This window comes from Macrobrachium rosenbergii, chromosome 56, assembly GCF_040412425.1.
Source record: "Macrobrachium rosenbergii isolate ZJJX-2024 chromosome 56, ASM4041242v1, whole genome shotgun sequence".
Lineage (NCBI taxonomy): Eukaryota > Metazoa > Arthropoda > Malacostraca > Decapoda > Palaemonidae > Macrobrachium > Macrobrachium rosenbergii.
The window spans coordinates 20,558,150-20,579,938 of NC_089796.1; the positions used below are offsets into that span (position 1 = coordinate 20,558,150).

A 21,789-nucleotide genomic window follows, 5' to 3' on the forward strand; every position below is an offset into this window, starting at 1 on the left:
TGAACAGGAGTGGGAGAGCACTCCCAGTCACCTTTGGTAAACAACCCAAGAAGGATTGAACTAGGATGAGCTATGGAAATAAACCCTCGCTATTCCAGCTTAACCTATTGGGAACATTAGCCTAAGTGAAAAGCCGAAACAGGGAGAGGGTGGGCGTAGGCAATATATCAAGCCAAAACCAAACAAAGGAAGCACCAGACATAAAACACAAATGTACAGAACGAGATCACAGACATGAAACTCATACGTACAGATCGAGATAGCCCCTCCCTCAACGATTTTTCCCAGAAGAGAAAAGTGCTATAGCCCAACCCTAGGCTAACCTAACTGAGCGTGCAAAAGGAAGCCTAGGAGGGATAAAGACTAACTAATAACCAGTGCATAATAAAACAAAAATTTTCTATAAGGTACATGTAGGAGGATAGGCAGGCCCAACACAACATGAGCGTGAAGGGAAAAGGCCGACCTCCAGTTAAATGAAAGTACCCAAAATAATCAACAAAATTCAAAAGCATCCGAGCACAAGGTCAAAATTTAAATGTACCAATGAAAATCATGTTCCCATAAGCTTAGAAAGTGAGAGTCTAAAATAAGGCAAAATAAAGCCAAAATAATAAGCGAATAGGCGAGGGGAACCACGTAGCCTAAACAGCAAGACAGCACTTGACCAGCAAGGAACACAAAATTCTAAAATAAACAAAATTGTAAAAACAAAGTAAAAAGCCGTAACAGTACCAATGAAAAATAAGATTCCCAAAGCTAAGAGAAGTGAGGGACAAAATTAAGGCATAATGAAGCCATGAAAATAGCGAATGGGCGAGAGGGTAGCTCGTAGCCTAAACGCTAAACATCACTTCTCGTAGTAAAGGGTACAGAACAAACACAAAATTAATCAAACCCACTAAGTTAGGAATCATTAATTGGGAATATATCCCAAACAAAAAGGATACAAATAAATAACACAAAACAAACATGCGACCCAAGACCAAGAGGTCATGAGGCGTCGTGAGAGGGAGATCGAGGCAGGCGTTATAAATCCCTTTAATTATTAAACTAAAAGGAAAATAAGGAGCCTCAATTGCCTAAAAACAATAAAACACTGGTACTCAAGTAGTTGAAGAAGAACCTTGCGAGGATGCCATAAAAATGCCAAAATAGAGCATAAAATAAAAACACTAAAGAAATACGTGTGAACGAAATCGCGTGCTAAAATGGAATGCGACTAGTGTTGTTATTGTGCAGTCCGCGAGTAGTGCATGGGCTTGTATCGGCATCTCTCATTGGGACTTTTGACATTGAGGAATCTTTATAGGGCAGGGTCCCGTGGTGTGACAATCTCACCTTTACCATATCGACTCCATTTCTTGGAGCTCGCTCTGGGAGTAGTAACCCCAGCTTTACATTAGCTTTTTCTCTGGTATCTGGCATGGAATTACCTAGAAATAAGTGCTGAATGGATTATTTCACCGGCTGACATGGGTCCCGATCCAGAAATTATTTTAACATACTCAATACCTACTATAGTTTAAGGTCCTTATATTAGTAGGTTCATATACCGTTACACTTACAGACTGTTCGTTGTGAGAGCCAGGTGCTCTGCAGTGCTGCACCAGCCCTATGGACACATCGTCTGTCGCTCCCATGCGGGCTGTGCAGTCCGGCTGGATGACCCTCATCGTGTGGCACCGGACGGTTGTGAGGTTTGCTTAAGCTCTTCTGGCGTGTCAGGACAGTCGGTAAGCTTATAGTTACTGCCTTTAGTTTACCTGGTATCCTCCACTTGTTTTATTTACGTTATGGGCTTAATATATGACTTATATATCTCTGGCAAGCGCTCGGTCGTTAGGTCCCTCCTCTCTTCCAGGCCAGCTGAAGCTTCCCGGAGTGGCCTTAGGTTCTCTTCGAGCCTGGGTGGCTGGGTTTCAGGAGAAATGTTCCGTCCCGGGAAACCGTATGTTCTCGGCGAGAACATCCGAACTTACTCTCACCCGGCGCCCGGATCTCAAGCGGCTGTCCCTGCGGTGAGTCGCTGCTCCTGTCATCGAGCAGATCCGGGTGAAACCCAGCCTCTCCAGGGCGAAAGCCCTCTGTGGCGGTGTCGGAGGAAGTAGCGGCCATAGATCTCGACCTGGAGCCTATGAATACGGAACAGGACCAGGAGGTAGGTGGGGAGGTAAGTGAGGCAGTGAGGGCGGGCTCTCTTTTTGATTCCACTTCTTCCACCGCTTCTTTTCAGGGGATTTCATAAGTCTTCTCTTTTTGAGGATGAGGCGCAATCCACTGTCCCCAAGTTGAAGAAGACTTGGAAAGCGAAGGGCTATAAGTCGACTTCCGCATAAAGCAACCCCCTTCCCCTCCGGTGAAGCAGGATGATAGTCCGGTGGCTTCCGCAGGCAGGCCACTCCCTCAGCTAAGTGTGGGTTCGAGCAGCTAAACTAGCCCTCCTGCTTCCAGCCTGCCTTTGATCGGGCGTTTGCAGGGATGCTCTTGCAAAAGATTTTTTCTACGGAGGTTGATGCTAAGCTGAGTAAGCGTCGGAGGCTGCAGAGCCAGGAGAGTATGCTCTCCGGGTTCATGCGCTCGGTGGGTCCGCAGTGCATTATCCCATTCAGATGCCTCCGCCCTCCTCCATTTGACAAAGGAAATCCATGGCGTTTTGCCCTTCACTGTGCTCCCCCGGCATGAAGATACCCCTACCATCGAGGGTCAAACGCAGCGCGACTCGAGGAGTTGAATTCTTTCCTCCTCATCTGCTGCCCCCTGCAGAACCGCCAGGCTGACCCAGATGAAGCTTGGGTGAGGTCGGATAAGGTCCGAAGGGACAGTAATCTTCCCAGGGACCAGGCGCAGTCTACCTTGATCGCTCCTTTAATGAAGTGGCAGGCGGAGAACACAGTTGACCCCCTTCAAGGGCAACTTCACAATGTTCTCTTTGGGTGACAAGATCCTGACCCCCTGCATGGCTAAGGTAGCCCTTGCGACGGCCCAGGCATGCTCGGCGGGTAAGCGTTGCCTCAGCTCTGGGAGGCAGTCCACCTCTTTGATCTTCCCGGAGCGATGAGTTTTGGAAAATGCCCGGCCACTTTTTCGCCAGGTAAGCTGGACCGGGTGTGCATCTAACCTATTCAGCGAACAGCTTCCCAAATTGCGGATACTCCTGAAAGCAGAGTTTGAGGCTAGGTGTCGGCTGAGCGATCACTGAACTCACTGCCTGGCGGAAGCAACGCTGTGACGTTCGGAGGAGCAACTCTTCCAAGTCTAACGAAGTCCCTATTGGCGGGATTTCAGGCGGACTTGTTTGACTTTATGGTAGCGGATGAATTGCGCAAATGCATCTTCACGACGCTACCATCAGACATGAGGCCCTAATAAGCTCGCGAAAAGTTCCTTCTGGGGGCTAATATCTTCCCGGAAGAAGAAGTCAACAACGTCCTGGGAGGCAACCAGGGCAAATCAGAGTCTGCGCTCCGCTGGTATCCCCGCTAACTAAAGCGGAAGACCCCGAGTCAAATCGGCCCTCAGAGTAGACCTGGTAAAAGATACAAGAGCACAGGAGACAACACCAGCAGGCTGTTGTCCAGGCTGTACCTGTCTCAAGCAATTTGCCAGCCTTCTACCTCGAAGGCCCAACCCCAACAGTTCGTGCTGGTGCAGCCAGCTCAGCACTCTCTTGCCGCTCCTTCTTTGCGCGTCTCAGTATTTAGCTTCCCTTCTTATGAGGGCCAGAGGTCGTTTCGGGTCTTAATAGGGCGCAGAGGACTAGGCGAGCCTCCTTCAGAGGCAAGGCTGCCTTGCAACCCCTCTCCCAGGGAAGAGGAGGCGCGGTAGAAGGGAGGCAAGCCTGCACCCTCCCAGTGAAACGATCAGGTGGGCGACAGACTTTATCTGTTCAGGGACCGGTGGACCTTCAGTCCATGGGCCCACAGTATAGTCTCCAAAGGTTTGGGCTGGAGTTGGATCAAGGACCTCCCCTTTGACCAGATTTCATCAACCGTCTTCCAAAGCTCTGCGGGACTTTGCGGCCGGAATTACTCCTAAAGAGGCCATAAAGAAAGTAGAGACACCTGAAATTTCAAGGCAGGCTGTTAAGTGTTCCCAAGAAAAACTCCAGTCAACAAAGAGTAATCCTGGATCTGTCGCGTTTCAATCTTTATATACAATGCGACAAATTTGCATGCCTTACAATCGCGCAGGTGCGGACTCTACTTCCTCGTGGAGTTGTCACCACCTCTATAGATCTTTCAGCGCATATTATCGTCCCGATTGCACGGAACTTCTCTCTCCTTCTAGGTTTCAGACTGAAACAGGCCTACTCGTTTCGGGTCATGCCATTCAGACTCAACATAGCACCAGAATCTTTACGAAGCTGGCGGAAGCGGTGAGTACAACAGTTCACGGTCCCGGGGATATCGCTAGCCGCATACCTGGGCCGATTGGATAATTTGGGCATCAGCGTCGAAAGTGCGGAGCTCACGACCATAGTGATCGAGTTTCTGGAATCTTAGGATTTCAGATAAACAGGAGCGCAGTCCGCCTAACTCGGCTCGATTTCAGTGGCTAGGCATCCAGTGGGACCTGGTCTCACACAAACTGTCTATTCCACCAGCCAAACGAAGGGAGATAGCCAAAGCCGCAGGCAATTCCTCAAAAACAGGAAAGCCTCTGCTTGAGCATGAAAAGAATCTTGGGTTCTCTTCAGTTCGCATCTGTAACAGACCTGCTCTAAAAGCAAAGCTGAAAGACATAAATAGAGTGTAGCGAAGACGAGCCAATATCAAACTCAGGGACAAGGTGTCATTAGTTCTCAAGTGCTCAAGGAAAAAGACTCCGGCAGTGGTCACAGTCAAGGGTCTCTCAAAGTCAGTTCCCCTTCAATTCCCCCTCCAGTTCTAATAATCCACACAGGCCAGTTTAAGCGGCTGGGAGGATATTCACCAAAAGAAAAGGAAGTACAGGAGTACATGGTCCCACAATGTTCCGTCAGTTCCATATAAACATTTTTGGAAGCGATGGCAGTGTTTCTAACCCTGAAAAAACTTAGCGCCCTTAGCCAGGTTCATATCAGGCTGGTGTTGGACAGCGGTAGTAGTACATTGCATAAACAGAGGGGTTCCAAATCAAGCCGGATAAACCAGAAGTGATGATAGCCATCTTCTCACTAGCGGAGAAACACGGCTGGCACCTGTCAGCTACCCATCTGGCAAGTCGAATGTTGTGCAGACTCCCTGTCCAGAACAACTCCGCTGGAGTCAGAATGGTCCCTGGACAAGGCTTCTTTCAAAGCGGATCTGCCGTCAGGTTCCGGGCCTTCAGGTGGACTTGTTTGCCACGGAGAGCAATCACAAACTCCCTTGTTATGTTGCTCCCAACCTGGACCCTCAAGCTCACTCCACGGATGCAATGTCCATAGACTGGAACAATGGGCAGAAAATATATCTGTTTCCGTAATAAACCTACTGATGAAGGTGTTGCACAAGCTCAGGTCATTAAAGGCCAAGTGGCCTTGGTAGCTCCCAACTGGCCGAAGAGCAATTGGTTCCCTCTTCTGGAGCTCAAGTTATGGTGTCATCAGATACCCAAGCCACAGCTGACTCAAATAGTGCAAACAAGGACTGTGTCAGCTTCCTTAAAAATTCTGAATGCCCTGGCTTTATGGACTTTATGAAATTCGCCGCTCAGAGAGGGTGGATATTGATCCCATTAATACTCTGTTTCTTGAATCAGATAAAGAGATTCTACCCTCAGACAGTATGATTCAGCAGTTAAAAAGTTGGTTGGTCCTTTTAAAGGAATCAAGCCCAAATCATGACCGCCAATTTGGCAATATCATTCTTTAGGTCACTGTTTGAAAAGGGTCTGGCTCGGCCACTATAACCACAGCAAAATCAGCTTTGAAAAGGTGTTTTTGCATGGCTTTAAGATTGATTTAACAGATTCATACTTTTCGTCCATTCCTAGAGCATGCTCGTTTGAGACCTGTGACCCGTCCACATATGGTTTCCTGGTTTCTTAATGATGTTCTAAAATTAGCCTCAAATTAATAACGATCAATGTTCTTATTTAAATCTGTTAAGGAAGACCTTGTTCCTAATTAGTCTAAGCTTCAGGTGCCAGAATTTCAGAACTGTCTGCTCTCTCTAGAGGTGTCAATCGCGTAGATTTTCCTCCCGTCAGGAGAAGTTCTGCTTTCCCAGATCAAAGATTCTTAGCAAAAAACGAAGACCCTCAGGATAGGTGGTCCCCTGGAAGGTTGTCCCTCTTCCACAAGACCTGTCCTTATGCCCAGTCGCTACCTTGAGGGCCTTTACAAAGAACTTCTCAGTGTTTGTCTGGTCCTCTTTTATCAGGAAAAAGGTGGAACACTTTCTTTAAAGGCTATAAGACAACAAATCCTGTACTTTATTAAGCAAGCTAGCTTGGATTCAGTCCCTAAGGTTCATGATATCAGCGGTGGCTACCTCTACTAATTATTTTCATAATATGAATTTCGCTGAGCTGAAAGAAGTACACGGGCTGGAAATCTCCATCAGTGTTTAAACGCCACTATCTGAAATCACTGGAAGCTCTGAAATTCCCTGCGGTGGCTGTAGGGAGCATTATCCCTCCACCTTAAATTAACCTTTAATCCCTATCCTTTCCCCCCCTGCCTGCCTCATTTATTTGCCCTGCCATTTCTCCTGGACCAGACATGCCTCACAGCCTGGCTCCTAATATTATAATGTACAATCTTAAATTGTTAGTTTTAAGTGTGTGATATGTTATACTCACTGTGATTTTAGTTTTAAGGCCGGAGGTACCCTTATAAGTTTTGTCATTTTATTTAGTGTCCAGTACCTCGCCACTATAGTATTAATGATGTATATAGTTGATCCTCATGTCCTTTATTATAGTATAAAAATTATATCCCTAGTCATAACTCAGTTGTTCTGCTATACCTATAGTATTTAATTATATTTTGGGGATAATTAAAACTATTTTTAATAATGGTGTTTTTATACATGATCACCTAAATGTTTGTCACTTTTAGACTTTCACAAGACTTGGTATGATTCTCTATTATGATTTCACCAGCTGACACAGGGACGAGCTCAGAAAGGGATTTTGACAAGGAAAATCTATTTCTGAAGGAGGCCTGTGTCACCCAGTGACACCCCAGATCTAGGTTTCCCTCCCCAAGTAGGCATACCAAGCTTGTGGGGGAGGTGCTAGCCCTGGAATGAGTTCAGATGGCGCTGGGGTCGTCAGCGGGCGGGTGAGTATGGCGCTGGATCAGCTCCCACATTCGGGATTTTGTCATTGGGATATCTTCAGAGTGCGGTCCTGTGGCAGTGACAGCAATCACTCACCCTTACCTATACCGGCGTCTATTTTATTATAGATGATCGATCTGGGGAGTAAAACCCCAGCATTCCTGATAGCTTTTTCTCTGGTATATTTAGCAAAGAATTTACCTGAAATATGTGCTGGATGGATATTTCACCGGCTGACACAGGGACGAGCTCAGAAAAGGGATTTTGATTTTCCTTTGTCAAAATCCCTTTTATGTAACAGAAGTGAACTATGAGAATCATCGTAACATTGCAGATGAGCCCAAGACACTCAGCACTTTCCTCACCATGTTGATGGGTGGAAAGGTGTAGCCCAAGAAGATTCCTCAACCTAGAACCGAGGAGTCTAAACAAAAGTCTAAGTCTGGGTTAAGAGAATGAAGGGCTTTCTTTTCGAAAGTCTACGTTCGGACTGCCACCATGCCGATCCAACTTGATTACCGGGTTTATGGGAAACACATAGCTGTCCTGTGTTTCTCTGTCCCAGTTGGCGTACAGTAAGAGTTGCAAAACTCTCATGAGAAGTTTGCCTAACTTGATGAATGTCTTGATGGACGACAGAGTCCCCAGTAGGCTCATCCACCAATGGGCCGAGCAAAACGAATGAGCTAGAAACTTGTGGACTGTCTGAAGGCAGCTGGCAATTCTCTTGGCGGACGGAAATTCAGAAAAAGGATTCGAGAGCTGAGACTCATCCCCAAATGAGGAACTCTGCAGGGGTCAACTGGGACTTCTGAGGTAGATGATAATTCCCAGTCCCTGAAGGGGAGATGTTCATGTCGCCGTGCACTCTTCTCGAAGAAGGGGATTGAAGAGGCAAGTTGTCCATGACACAGACTGACGTTAATGCCTACTAAATGAAGTCATTTGCTAGAAGAGCAAGGACTCAAGTGAATGCTTGAGGTGCCATAAGGAGGCCAAAGCAAAGGGCCCAAAACTGGAGATTTAGCTGGCGCCGGGGGATCGGGTGGCGCCAAGCACTCCAGGAGGAAACAGATGTTTTAGATGCTAACGTGGGGCACCTGAGAGAGTGTATGCTAACGTGGGGCACCTGAGAGAGTGTCCTGGAAGAAGAACCTTAGATACTTCACAGAGTCTGGATGGAAGAGAAAGTGGAAGCATGCTTCCTGCATATCCAAGGTATCATCCAATCGCCCTGATGAATGGATGAAAGGACTGACTGGTTCATCTCCATCTGAACTTTGTCTGCCAGACAAAGAGATCGAGGATGCTTACGTTGAGGACTGGTCTCCAAACCCTGATGATTTGGGGACCACAAACAGATGGTAGCAGTAGTTGAAGCCCTCTGAGTTGATGCCCTCAACTTCTACAACTCTCTTTCAAAGGAGAAAGGAGGCTTCCTCCAAAAGGGACAAATGTTCTCCCAAGCCTCTTGGGAAGGCCGTCAAAATGATAGGAGAAAGGACCAAAGGAGGACTCTCCATGAATGAAATGGAGAAGCCCTCCCTCAGAACCTTGACAATACACTGTTCTGCCCCTCTGTGTAGATAATACTTTAGAGCTCTCACAGGACACACAGCTCTCTCTTAACCTGGACCTAATATTTCTGACAGACTTAATTATAAAAAAAAAAGAATGAGGCCAGGGCTTAGAAAGTGTCTCATCTTTGGCTACAAAACCCCAAGGAAAAGGAGCAGAGAGCATTCCCTTGGGAGAAGCCAACTCTCTATCCATCGCATGAATTTCACTCACCCATTTTGCTGTTGCCAAGGCTACTAGGAAAAGGGTTTCTTAGTTAAGTCCCTTAATGAAATTGAGCGCATAGGCTCAAATCAAGGGCAGGAAAACCATTTAAGAACTACATCTAAGTTTCATGGGACTACTGTTACCTCCTTCTGTTTTGTGGTGTCAAAAGATTTAATGAGATCCGACAAGTCCTGATTTGAGGAAAGATCTACTCCCCTGTGTTGGAAGACAGCTTAATATGGCCCTATAACCTTTGGTCATGGAAGTAGACAGGCTCCTAGAAGTTTTCAAATATAGCAGAAAATCTGCCATTTCCACTACAGCAAGAAACTGTCCCTTCTGCACCAAGCTTGAAATACTGCCCATTTAGCCTAATATACTCTGTCGGAGGACTGCTGTCTACACTTGGCAATGGCTTGTGAAGCTGATTGGTAAAATTCATCCTAGAGATGAGAAATTGAACACAAATGGCCTAAAGGGCATAGTGCAGATATAAACTCGGAAGCGGAACAGTAGTGTCTTGAAAACCCTTTCTTCCTAGGAGCTTCCTGACAGTTTGTAACCTGTCAGGGCCAAATGAACAATTCCTAATTGATTGATTGACTGATTATGAAATTTAGGTCTTGAAGACCAGCGGAACCCATGGAACTGCCTGAATCGAGGCTGTCTGAGTATATAAGGTTTTTGAGGTACCAGTCTTGGGAAGTCCACCAGCAGGTCGAGGACGTCCGGAAACCACTCCTTTGATAGCCAAAATCAGGTTACTAAACCATCCATACATTCTGATGAGTCCAAATTTGTTTCATGCTGCTTCATCATACTGAGAGGCAGGAAGGCACAGAGGTCCTTGTTTGACCAGTCCTGAAAGCACGGCATCTGTTGCCCATGCTAATGGATCCAGGTTTTACCCACAGAGGGTTAAACCCGCTGCTGGCAGCTCAATTTGCCTGCCAGAATGCTTAGTTCCCCTTGAATGAGACATGTCAGAAGTTTGGTGTGATTTTGGTTCACCCCAAAAAGAAGGTCTCTCACTGTTTCGTATAGGGAGAATTGAGTGCGTTCCCCCTTGATTCTTGATGCAAGACAGGGCAGTCATTCTGTCTGAGTGAACTGCCACTGTCTTGCTGGACACTTCTGACTGAAGAACTGCAGCCCTAGATGAATTGTTTTCAATTCTTTGACATTTATATGCCAGTTTCTCTGATCTGGGGACCATGTCCTGGAGACTTCCTGGCTTCCTAGAAGAGCTCCCCAACCTAGATCTGATGCTTCTGAGTAGAAGTCTAGGTTGGGGCTCAGAGGAAGAAGAGACTTCCCTTCCGACAGTCTTCTTTCAAAACTTCACCAGAACAGATCTCTTTTTATCTCGGAGTCAGGGGAACACAAGCGTGTCTGGTGATTCTTCCTGTCCCAACTGATCCTTAAGAAAAACTTTGGGGTCTCATATGTAGTCTGCCCAGGAGAATGACTCTATAGATGATAACATTCCCAGAAGGCTCATCCATTCGTTGGCAGAAAAGTTTTCAAGAGAAAAACTTGTTTACTGTCCTCAGACAAGATTCTACTCTCTTCAGGGATTGGAGAAACCTGAATATTCGAGAATCTATCATCATCCCTAAATGATAGAATCTGTTGAGAAGAAGTCAGCTGAGATTTCTGCATGTTGCTCATTAAGACAAGATCCTGGGCCGGGGAAGGGTCCTCGAAGGTCCTCTGAACACTTCTCTCGACTGAGACTGAAGGGGCCAACTGTCTAGATGAACGGAGATCTTGATTCCCATCATATGGAGACATTTTGCGAGGGGAGTGAGAACTCTGGTAAAAACTTGTGGAGCCATCGACAGACTGAATCACAGAGCACACAACTGGAACACTCTCTTCTTGTATACAAACCTGGGATGCTTCCTTGAGTCCGGATGTACAGTATATGAATGTGCATGTATAAGTCCTGCATATCGAAGAATGTCATCCAATCTCCCTGGCGAATGGATGACAGGATGGTTTCGTTTGTCTCTATCCTGAACTTTGTCTCCTGGATGAAGACATTCAGGGTGCTGACATCCAGAACAGGCCTCCGGCCTCCTGACGCCTTGGGCACCACAAAGAGATGGTTGTAGAACCCTGGGGAGTTCATGTTCTCGATTAACTCTTATCGTCCCCTTTATAAGGGGGGACAAAACTTCCTCTGAGAGGGCCAAAAAAAACTCTTCGAGCATACGGAGTAGGCTGTCGATACTACTGGTGTGCTGACCAAAGGAGGCTTTTCCTTGAAAGGGATAGTGTAACATTCCCTCAGGACATTTACGATCAAGGTTCTGGCCCTTTTCTCCCTCATCTCCCAGAAGAGAAAGAGTTTGCTCCTACTGGAGTCGAAGGATACAGTTCTCACTTACGGGAGGCTCTAGTTGAGGACTTCTTAATGGCACATGAAGCAGAAATGGCCACTAGATGGGATCTAGAATAGCTCTCTTCCTGCTGCCACAAAATGGCCCAGCATCTGCAGAGGAGAGACTGTCCTAGACAAGGCGGACATCTCCTTGCCAAGAGGGACTGGGTCAAAAGATCCTGGGTGCTCTTCTTTTGGAGATCTGATGCTATCCCCAGTACTGTGGCCTGCGGGAACAAATGGTGATGGTCAAGAGGGGAAAACAGGAGTAACGACTTCTGCGAGGGAGTAACTCCCTTAGAGGTATAAGAACACCACAGTTCTCTCTTTTTTTCATACTCCCATTGTATAAAGGGAAGCCAACTCTTGGGAGCCATCCCAGATACCCTTGTAGATACATGAGAGTACTCCTAGCCAGTCCATAGCACTATTTTTGGGCAAAACTGAACAGTCCTTGATATTACAGCCAGAGCGCTCACCGCCCAGTCAAGGAAGCTCAAAACTTCGAAAACTTTGAACAAGTTCTTAAGAAGATGGGCTAACTCTGAAGCGTTGAACATAATCTTTGCTGAAGAAAATGCAGATCTTCAGGACGAGTCTATCAACCCGGAGAAGTCCCCCTGGGAGGAGGCAGAAACTCTCAGGGATGGGGCTTCCCCCGTGGCATACAATAAACATCTCCTCTTAGATAACCTGGAAGGAGGAAAACTGAAGATGGCTCTTCTTTGATCCCTCCTCTCCCCTAACATCCATCAACTTCACTCAAGGCTTTCTTCACTGAGGAAGAAAGCACAACTTGGGCAACTTCGCAGATTCAGTAGTCTGCGATTCCATTGAAAAGGCAGAAGCAGGCAAAGACAGGGGTGCTGGAGAAAAGAAACTCAGAAAGGTAACAAGGGGATACCTTAATAGAGATGCATAAGGTGATGGATGAGTGTCCTGAACTAGAACATCATCTTCCTCGTCAGAGGATACAGGAGAAAAGGCCAAGTCTGGTGGTTGAGGAGCTGATGGAGCCTTCTTGAGAAGGCTCAAAATGCTGTCCAGCTTGCTTTGAATAGGGTCCACAGCTGTGGGCACCTGGGTACTACTGGCAGGCTTAGCCTGAAGAAAGGAAGTCGGGCTGCACAGAAGAGGCGCTGGGCGCTGAACACGGCGAGCCCCAACCTAGAAGGCTGAGCTGAGAGGCCGACAGCAGAAACTAGATGATCGGTCGAAGATCGGCGTTCAGGAGCTGATGGGAGCTCAGTAACTGTTGGACACATGGAAGCCACTGAAGGTTCGGGCACTTTGACATTCTCAGGTGCTCAGGTGATACCAGGTGCTCAACCCCAAAGGAAACTTCAGAAACTGCAAGGAGCTCAGGTGCAGGAGGCCACTCGTGAGAAGACACCTTGGAAGATGAGGAACGCTTACATGAAGCAGAGCTTTTGGGAGCCAAACTCTGACTCTCCACCAAAGGGGGAAGTGAAGAAAAACTCTCCGGACTATCCCAATGACTACAGGGCGGACGAGGGACATGCACAGGTTCCTTGAATCTTTTACAAGGCATCGGAGGAGAACGCAACACATCCACCGCACATCTTTTCAGAGGACACGATTCGTCCACAAAGCACCACTGGCTCTGGGACTAGACTCATCCGAACTTGACATAAGACGATGCACATCCCAGGATGCCCTTTCCAGTGGCACTTGGCTACAACCTGGGATTCAGCAACAGGTTCAACAGAGGGGGCAACTACCTGTGGGCAGACCCCATCTACCTCCCTTGGGCTACCAGTTTGACTCCTCCCAGGTTTAGGGGTGTATGACATTAACCTTTGCATACGAGAATCGACAGGACGAGCAGCCACCTCCTCCACTAACACTTCACTAGCACTGGGACTTTCACTGAAGATGCTAACTGGGCAATGGATTCCATTATTAATTTGAACCTGTTATCAATCTTCAATTCAAAGCTGGCAATGGGTTGGGTTCGGAAGCAAGAGAGCCAGGTAAAGGAGAGGGTGGAACAATGGAGAACTGGAAACAAGATTCACAGATGTCACCAGAACATCAACATCGACATTAACATTACCATTAGAATTAAGAAATTCCTGGCTAGTTAAAGACTTACTAATCTGTCTAGCCATCGTCTTCCTCTTTTTATCCCTCGCCAGTTTTTTCAAATGTGACCTCAAAGTCTTCCACTTCTTACTGTCCCAGTCTGAACACTCCTTACATCTCAAATCAACTGAACATACCTGGCCCCAACAATCTGTGCAAATCGTATGTGAACCGTAGGATTCTTTAGCCAAACGAGTATTGCAGCCTTTGCTGCAATACCTAAAGCTAGTTGAAGTTGAGTCTGACATTACGAAGAAAACAAGTCAACTAAAAGTCACAATCGGGAAAAAAGTTATAAATTCAATCAATAATGTTTCAAAGAGAAACCTAACACTATCTAAGTAAGTCGCAAGGCTGCCAATGCAAGAATACTTCACTAATTGATGAAAGGACAATAAAAAAAATAACGAATTCCAAAACAAAGCTGCTGCTAATAACTGGTGTACAGCCATCAGCCAGCAGAAACAAATTAAAGCTCTTTTGCTAGTTGTTCTTCTCTTTCCCCAAAGATGGGCAGGACAAGTCACCTACCCAAAACAAAATAACGTGACCGGCGAATTTCAATATCTTAACTGCCGGGCAAGTGAAACTAATACCAATGTACAGTAATTACTTGGTAAGTTACTCATATAAAATCAGGAAACCAAAGCTTCAGCAAACCCCAAATGTTACTCATGGGCCGGCAGAAACAGAATGAGGTTTTCTGCTAATTCACTTCCAGTACTCCCGCTGGTGGGCAGAGCTTGTCACCTACACTAAGCTATCGAAGTGCTACCACGATTTTTTAAATAAAGGCTGCTGCGCGAGTTAGAACTATAGCTATGACTTGGTAAGTTACTTATATGAAAAATCCTTTCACTCAAAATTTTCACTAATCTGAGATACCTCGGTCTCATTAATGTTAGATTAGTTAAGGCATAACTGCACTAAAAAATAACTGTACCTCAAATATTGATTTGTTATGGCCAAGGTATTTCCCATTTCCACATCCCACATCCAGGAGAAAGGAGCCTGGCGATAAGGAGGCAACAAACTGAAAATCAATAAAAAATTACTAAAATTATCGTCTCTAATTAACCACTGCAGAAGCAATCACAATAATTCTACGTGGTATACTTCCATATACCAGTCACTCTGTGAAGCTCTAGTGCTTGGCTGCACAACAGATAAAATAATGATACTTGTCTGAGAGGTAATGTTAGTCGAAGCTGTGCCAACTTTATCTAACCTTAAACCATTTTTGATTAGTTTTAAAACAGAACCAGTATGTAAAAAATCTATATAACATGAAATAATGCACTAAGAAATGAATACTAACCATTTCAGCCACAAAAGATTTGAAAAATTTATATGATTAAAGAATCTTTATGAACTTTTCTTACATTATTACTACACTTACTGCACACATTACACAAATTTATATGAACAATAAATGTCTATGAGCTTCTCTCTCTCTCACAAAACTGAGACTTAAAATAATCTAATCAAACCAATGAGTCACAATCACAGACTTTCACTGGGCTGGACTTACTCATAAAAGACATACTGTATAAAGTAAGCCCTTCTGGAAAACTCTGCCTAGAAAGAGCTATATGAAGGGAAACATACCTCTAAGACCTGAGGCCAGGGTTTATGTCTTGTGTCACTAAAATGGTTTGCGATTTGGTCATAAACCATTAGAACATGTTCCTTCTCTAATCTTGATGCATCTTCCCCATTCATGTCTGATATAGCAGGATCTTCCCCTCTCTCATGATATTTACCTAAGAGATATTAAAGTAAAACAGAATGTGAGAGAGGGATAAGGGTTAATAATGGCACTACTTTTGTTAATCAAGCATGTATGAAAAGGTATAGATGGAACTGTGCACATATATTACATCTTCATCAGTCAGTTCCAATATTTCTGTAAAAAATGGTTATATACTTTCACCATTTTTAAATGTTTTCATACTGAAACAATCATTGATCAATTTGTCTTTACAAAAGGAAAACTGTTGTGAGGTCATTAACCTTTCTGAACAACTGATGGAGAATCACAAACAAGATGATTGCCACACTGGCAATCTCCATGTCGAATTTTCCGAAAAGTAAAAGACACACGTTCTTGGCGAGGACAAAGGACTAGACCTGCATCACTTCCTTTGCCAGATGTGACATCTGTCATACGAGGACTAATTCCATGTGTCCATTCATACCTAAAAAACAATTGGAAGCATACTTGGTTAGATTGCAATTTCTGACTGAATTAAACACAAAGATATAGATAAGAGAGATATTAAACATAACATTTTAAAAATTGTTTGGAAACTCTTAAAAAAAAGTATAAACTGTATACTAAAATCCAAAGAAAATAATAAGCAGCATATCTTTGGCAATTACCCACAAAAACTACACAGGAGTAGACATACTACGAAGAACAAACAAACAACAAGACTAAAGAAATTAGAAACCTTTCCATACTGTCAAAATATAATCTTTATGGCAGAAAAGCTGAGCTCTCTTTCTCATTAAAACACTCTATTATAAAATGTATTTGACTTGTTAAGAAAGAATTTTCATTTTCAGATTTTAAAAAATATATGCTTAATACTGGCAGGTGCAACTGTGCATAATAAACTGCACAAAAACAATGAAATAACCAACTCTTGAAACCTTAAATTTGTCAAGAGTCTGCCACAACGAATAAACAGCGGAATGAAAACAACACCAATTAAAAAAATCTATTTCAGCTTAAACCAGGCAATGAAAGACCCCTTAAGAAATAAAAAAAAGTATAATATATATCTTTGAAAAAAAATAAAGCACTAACCTTGATGAACCTTTCATTGCACAAAGTGACCTTGGTTTTAGATACACGGCGCAGTGAGAGGGATACTCGAAATTGAAAGTGTTTGATCCTGCTGCATAACGGAAATCCATCATTATACCACTACCCACGCTAAGAGATAACACCTCATCAGTGAACGAACAGTGGGTGTCAACATGAGGAGGAATTCCTGGAAAGGAGACATAATACATGGGCTACAAAAGATCATATGCCAAAAAACTTACTTAATATTAATTATGTTCTCTGTATTTTACCCTTCCCACCATGCTAGAGAGAGACATTCCAGCTGAAACTGCTTGAGTATTCTAACTATATGGCAAAATCCACTGCACTTTGCAGCTAAGCAGCTGATTGGTTAGCAATGATTTAGAAAAGTTGGTTAATTTGCAGTTCTTTTCATCTTCATTTATTTTGCAATGATTGTTTTACCAAACTAAAATAAGTTCTGCTGATTATCAAAAGGAAACGTTATATAATCCTGTGAAATAAAATCATAATACACATACTGTATCCCTAAAAATGGTAAAATAATAGGAAAATATGCATGATGAAGTCAGGAGCGTTCTGCGATGCTACAATGTTTTTTGTAAATGAGGTTCACCTGAATATGGAGGTGACACAGGGAATGTCTGCGTTCGAATCGGTGCACTTGAATTACAGGACAATGATAGTTCCGTCTGATATTGTCAAGCGTGTTTACCATTTTAAATTTAAACACAATGACTGTCTCAAAGCTATGCAGACTGGTATTTCATATTGATCTTACTACATTTTAATAGTCATAAAATTGATTTCATTGTAATCGTTTACACATTCGGTGGGATGATAAGCAGTGCCTGCACTCTACAAAACCAAAATATGGCTATGTTTAACTTAAAATTACAATATGATAGGCTATATGAGTCATATTGGATATAATTTGCTAAGAATTTTCTTAAGGACATTATCTCCTTTCGAAATAACAGGATCATAAAAAATGACATAGAGCTATAATGTCCTATACTTTTATTCGGTTTCGCGGCTTATGGCGTTTGGATTACAGGCAGTCCCCGGTTTACGATGGGTTAGGAAACACAATGTTTCGAGGTTAGGACAAATATGGCTCCAAAATGGAGAATAATAAAAATTTGGAGGCTTTTTGATGAAACTCAATGAAATACAGGTTTACATTGTTTTTAAAACCCAAAGCATTAAAAGTAAGGTTTTCAGGATTTTGACAATTTTCGATGATTTTTCAGTTTACAACGATTTTCCGTTTCGATGTGGTGTAAAAACAGAACCCCTGTCGTAAGCCGGGGACTGCCTGTATAGGACTATCTTATATTTAGCCATTTTATTGTGGTTCTTGTTGGGGTTGTTATTGTTTTTATTGCTGCTGTTAAGGTGATTGTAGTGTCTTCGAAAGTTCTCCATATGGTAACCTAAAATTGCAGAATAAACACACACCTATTCATAAAATACTGGTGTAAACAATTATCTGCCTACTCTTGTTAATTGAAATTTAGTCATAATATTAATTAAAAGTAATTGAGATCTTCATGAATATAGTCTACACTAGAATATTCTTCTAACAACAGAGAGAGAGAGAGAGAGAGGTTGCACTGACTCTTGTGTGTCCTTTTGTCCAACAGGGTAATGTACAAGAATTCCCCCAAAACCAAGTGATTCATGGGCTACTCATGGACTGGTTTTGATCATCTCATACATAACTTTTCAGCTATCATTTATTGTTTTCTATGATGCCTTCCTGCCACAGCCTTCATTTTCACAGAAATGTTACAGCAGCCTTATATTTACTCATCACAATAATATAATTTATTATCCCTTTTGTAAATATATTTTCAATACAATTCATTGAGAGCAGTTTGATAGTTGTGTGTAAGGCTGAGACAGCCCTGTGAGCGGTCTGTGTGTGCCATCGGCTACGTGCCCACAAGTTTTACTGTACTTTTATTCTCTGTGGTATAAGTGGCATTACAATTATTATGGCCATCCACACATGTATGTGTATATGCACATGCTTATATGTGTACATTCTACTGTATGCATATACATTATACATCATGGAGTTGAAACTACTATATTAATTAAAAGCTACTCTATTTCCAACAGATACGGGTAGAAAACTATTTCAATAAGAAATTGACATGAAGGCCATGCCCTGTCATTGCCTCAAAATATAAGAAATTGACATGTAGGCCTATGCCCTACCATTGCCTAAAAATATCAGAAATTGACGTGTAGGTCTATGCCCTGTCACTGCCTCAAAATATTAGAAATTGACGTGTAGGCCTATGCCCTGTCATTGCCTCAAAATATAAGAAATTGATGTGTAGGCCTATGCCGTGTCATTGCCTCAAAATATAAGAATTTGATATGTAGGCCTAATCTCTCAATGATATTAATACTTGACATGCAAAATTATCATGAATTAATACCCTAATATCGGAACTGGCTGCATAAGTCTATGCTTCATTTCAATTAATGTGGTCTATGTGGAATCGCTTAAGTAGGCCAACACCAATTTAAAAGAAAAAAAAGCAAGATGCTTGTGCATTTAGGCTGTGCATGAGAGAAGAAAAAGATGCACAGACAAAATGATCCAAGATTTTCATGATGATATTAAATAACCTAATATATGTTTTACCAGAGATATCAATTGCATACTTCTTAACTCTAAGGACTCAAATCTGTGGTGTCATCATTCATGTACGGAGCTCATCATTACCGAACGGAGTCAAATCCATACTGGTAATCTTTCGGACTGTTAACTAGTGTGACATCATTCCCCTTTCGAGAGCTAACCAATCACTGGCGTGCAGTTGGGAGGGGGGGTTAACTGCAAAGGACCATGGATTTTGCTATAGTTACCATATGCCAAAATCTAACTTTATTATTTTTTATTGTATTCTTTGTATTTTACCCTTGCAGACATCCTGGAGAAAGCTAATCCAGCTGAGACTGCAGTAGTACTCAGAATAATTACAACACCAAAAAACTAACTTGAGCTAAAAAATAACTGAAGATAATCCTGCAGTCATAAACGAGCAACAAATCAACCCACATTTCCTACAGCATTTAGAACATGTACAATTTCCTTTTAACTTGAGTCCTCTCAACTATCTACATTCAAAACAAAATTTACAATAAACAAGTTTAATTTTTCTTACAAGTTCATCATTCATAATGTACCCAGGTACTGCAAACTTTCGTGATAGATAAAAGTACTATCAAATAATGCACAAACATCGTCTGGAGCACCCAGTCATAATCATACACTTGCATCAGTTTTTTGTTCTACCTGCACGATAAACATGTAACCGAAGGTCTGAGAGGAGAAAGCTCTATACACGTGTTAGGTCTGTATGAAAAAGAATTTTATGCACTACTAAATCCTAAGGTTTTTTAACAAAAAATATAACTTTTCATACAAACCCAGTCTCCCTGAGGATGCCGTGCAACTTCAACTTCAATTCAATTCTCCTTGTATTTTAATAATTTACTCAAATTTTTATACGTACTGTATATTTATTTCTTTATTTGTTAATTTCTTTTTTTCCTTTTTAATAAGTGGTCTCTTCTTTCTGTATTTCCCATTAAATTCAGTTACTTCTTTCTAATGAATACCATATACTTTGGAAGCTTGAATTTCAAGTCAATGGCCCCTATGGGCTTGTTCCATATGAACTGGTACATCTTCTGAATGATAATAATAATAAATAAAATCATATTGAACATCCCCACACATATTTTTTAATGATGTTGACAAAAGAAATAAATGAGCTAAGAACAGCCATTTAAGAATGCATCATGGACCTACTGGTATGCAATAACTATCCTCATCTTCACCTGCAGAGATGGAACAAGAAACACCATGAGCTAGATGATGTAAGGTGAGCACTCCACGTGACTGATGGGTCTGTTAGAAAATGTTTTATGTAATAAAAACTTGAGGGCGGATGAGGTGTACAGAAGGATAATGATTTAAAAAGGGAAGAAAAAAAGGATTACACTACATCTTCTGTTGCTGGTAATACTTCTCCCATACACGGGTAATGATCCCAGTGAAGACTACTATCCCCCTGCACTGCATAGTTAAATGTATTAAAATGACAGCAATTTTGATATTTCAATGAAAAGAAAGGTTAAGGAAATTTAGAGGGCCCCGATCTCAAGAACAGTCATTTTCACAGGAATAAAATCATTAATCAGATTAATGACCCTCACATCATAGTAAATGATGAGTCTGCCCACTTTGCCTGGTAAAGGTTGATGGCTGATGTTCTTTGTGACTTAGCTTATTTAGATAAAGAGATAATTTCATAAAAACATGCTTCAGTGATTTAGCCTATCTTCCCTGGTTTCTAGACAACATTCTCAAAAAAGCAGGAAGCTTTTAGAAGCTGTTAAGCTAATACAAGGGAAGGAAATAATTAAGTTACCATATCACAGTTAATTAGATTATTTAAATGATTTAAATTTGTACAGTATTTCATTTTAAGAATAGTATCCATTAATCTCCTGGTAAAAACAAAATTAGGAAAATAAAGGGAAAGTTGAGGATAGGGTTCACATCATCAACTATAACATTTGCAATTTGGCTTATGTAAGGGAGACCAAAAGAAATCTAAAAAAATTCTCAAAGGAGCGAAAAAAGCTGTTAATGTTAACAACAGAAACAGTGCATTAGCTACAAACTGTCAGGATTTTGACCACTTAATAAATTTTAAGGATACGGAACTTTTCTACAGAGGCAATAATGTATACTGTCACAAATACAAGCCATGTCCCGAGAGAATATAAGCTCTCCAGATTCATCAGGGAACCTGATAATCCAGACTTATTCCCTGGATTGATGAAAAGCCATATACCTTCCCTCTGTGATCCACATCCAGAATTAAAGGCCCTCAATGAGTAGCAAATAAACAGCAAAACCTCCACAACCAGAGTAGTCATGCAGTCATAAGATCATGTACAAATCCAAAATTAATAATCAGTTCTTGTAAGGATTTTTATACAGTTTCATTTCCTCTGATGATAAGGACACTAGTCATTATAAATTTGTCAAGTACTTAAAATAATACTTAGGTTATACTCTCTATACCAACAAGGATATAACCTATATTATAAGAATAATGAACTACTGTAGATCACCACAAACACTAACAAAATACCTACACTTAACAATGAGGATGATAAGGATGGATGGTGAATGTTCAGAGGAAAACAGGCTTGCTTACAGAAGATAAATGTAACAGCAAGACACTTGCAACACTTTTGGCCACTAAAGAAAACTCTCAGTACGGAATAATTGGTGTTAATCCAGGTTATAGGAAAAAACCTATCACCAGCTGATAATATGGTATACAAAACAAAATTAAAACTAAAATAACTGTTTAAAAAAGTAAATATGAAAAAAAAACAAGAAATAT

At 42.3% G+C, this 21,789-nt stretch overlaps 1 protein-coding gene across 1 annotated transcript in view; it reads right to left on the reverse strand.

Moving 5' to 3' along the window:
• Positions 1–21,789, reverse strand: part of LOC136836491 (alkylated DNA repair protein alkB homolog 8) — a 101,676-nt gene that overhangs the window by 21,326 nt on the left and 58,561 nt on the right. Inside the window, exons 6-9 of the mRNA XM_067100824.1 lie at positions 16,340–16,526; positions 15,541–15,725; positions 15,136–15,290; positions 14,471–14,560 (exon numbers count right to left, since the gene is read on the reverse strand). Coding sequence (XP_066956925.1) covers positions 14,471–14,560; positions 15,136–15,290; positions 15,541–15,725; positions 16,340–16,526 — 617 coding nt within the window. The remainder of the gene's footprint in view (positions 1–14,470; positions 14,561–15,135; positions 15,291–15,540; positions 15,726–16,339; positions 16,527–21,789) is intronic.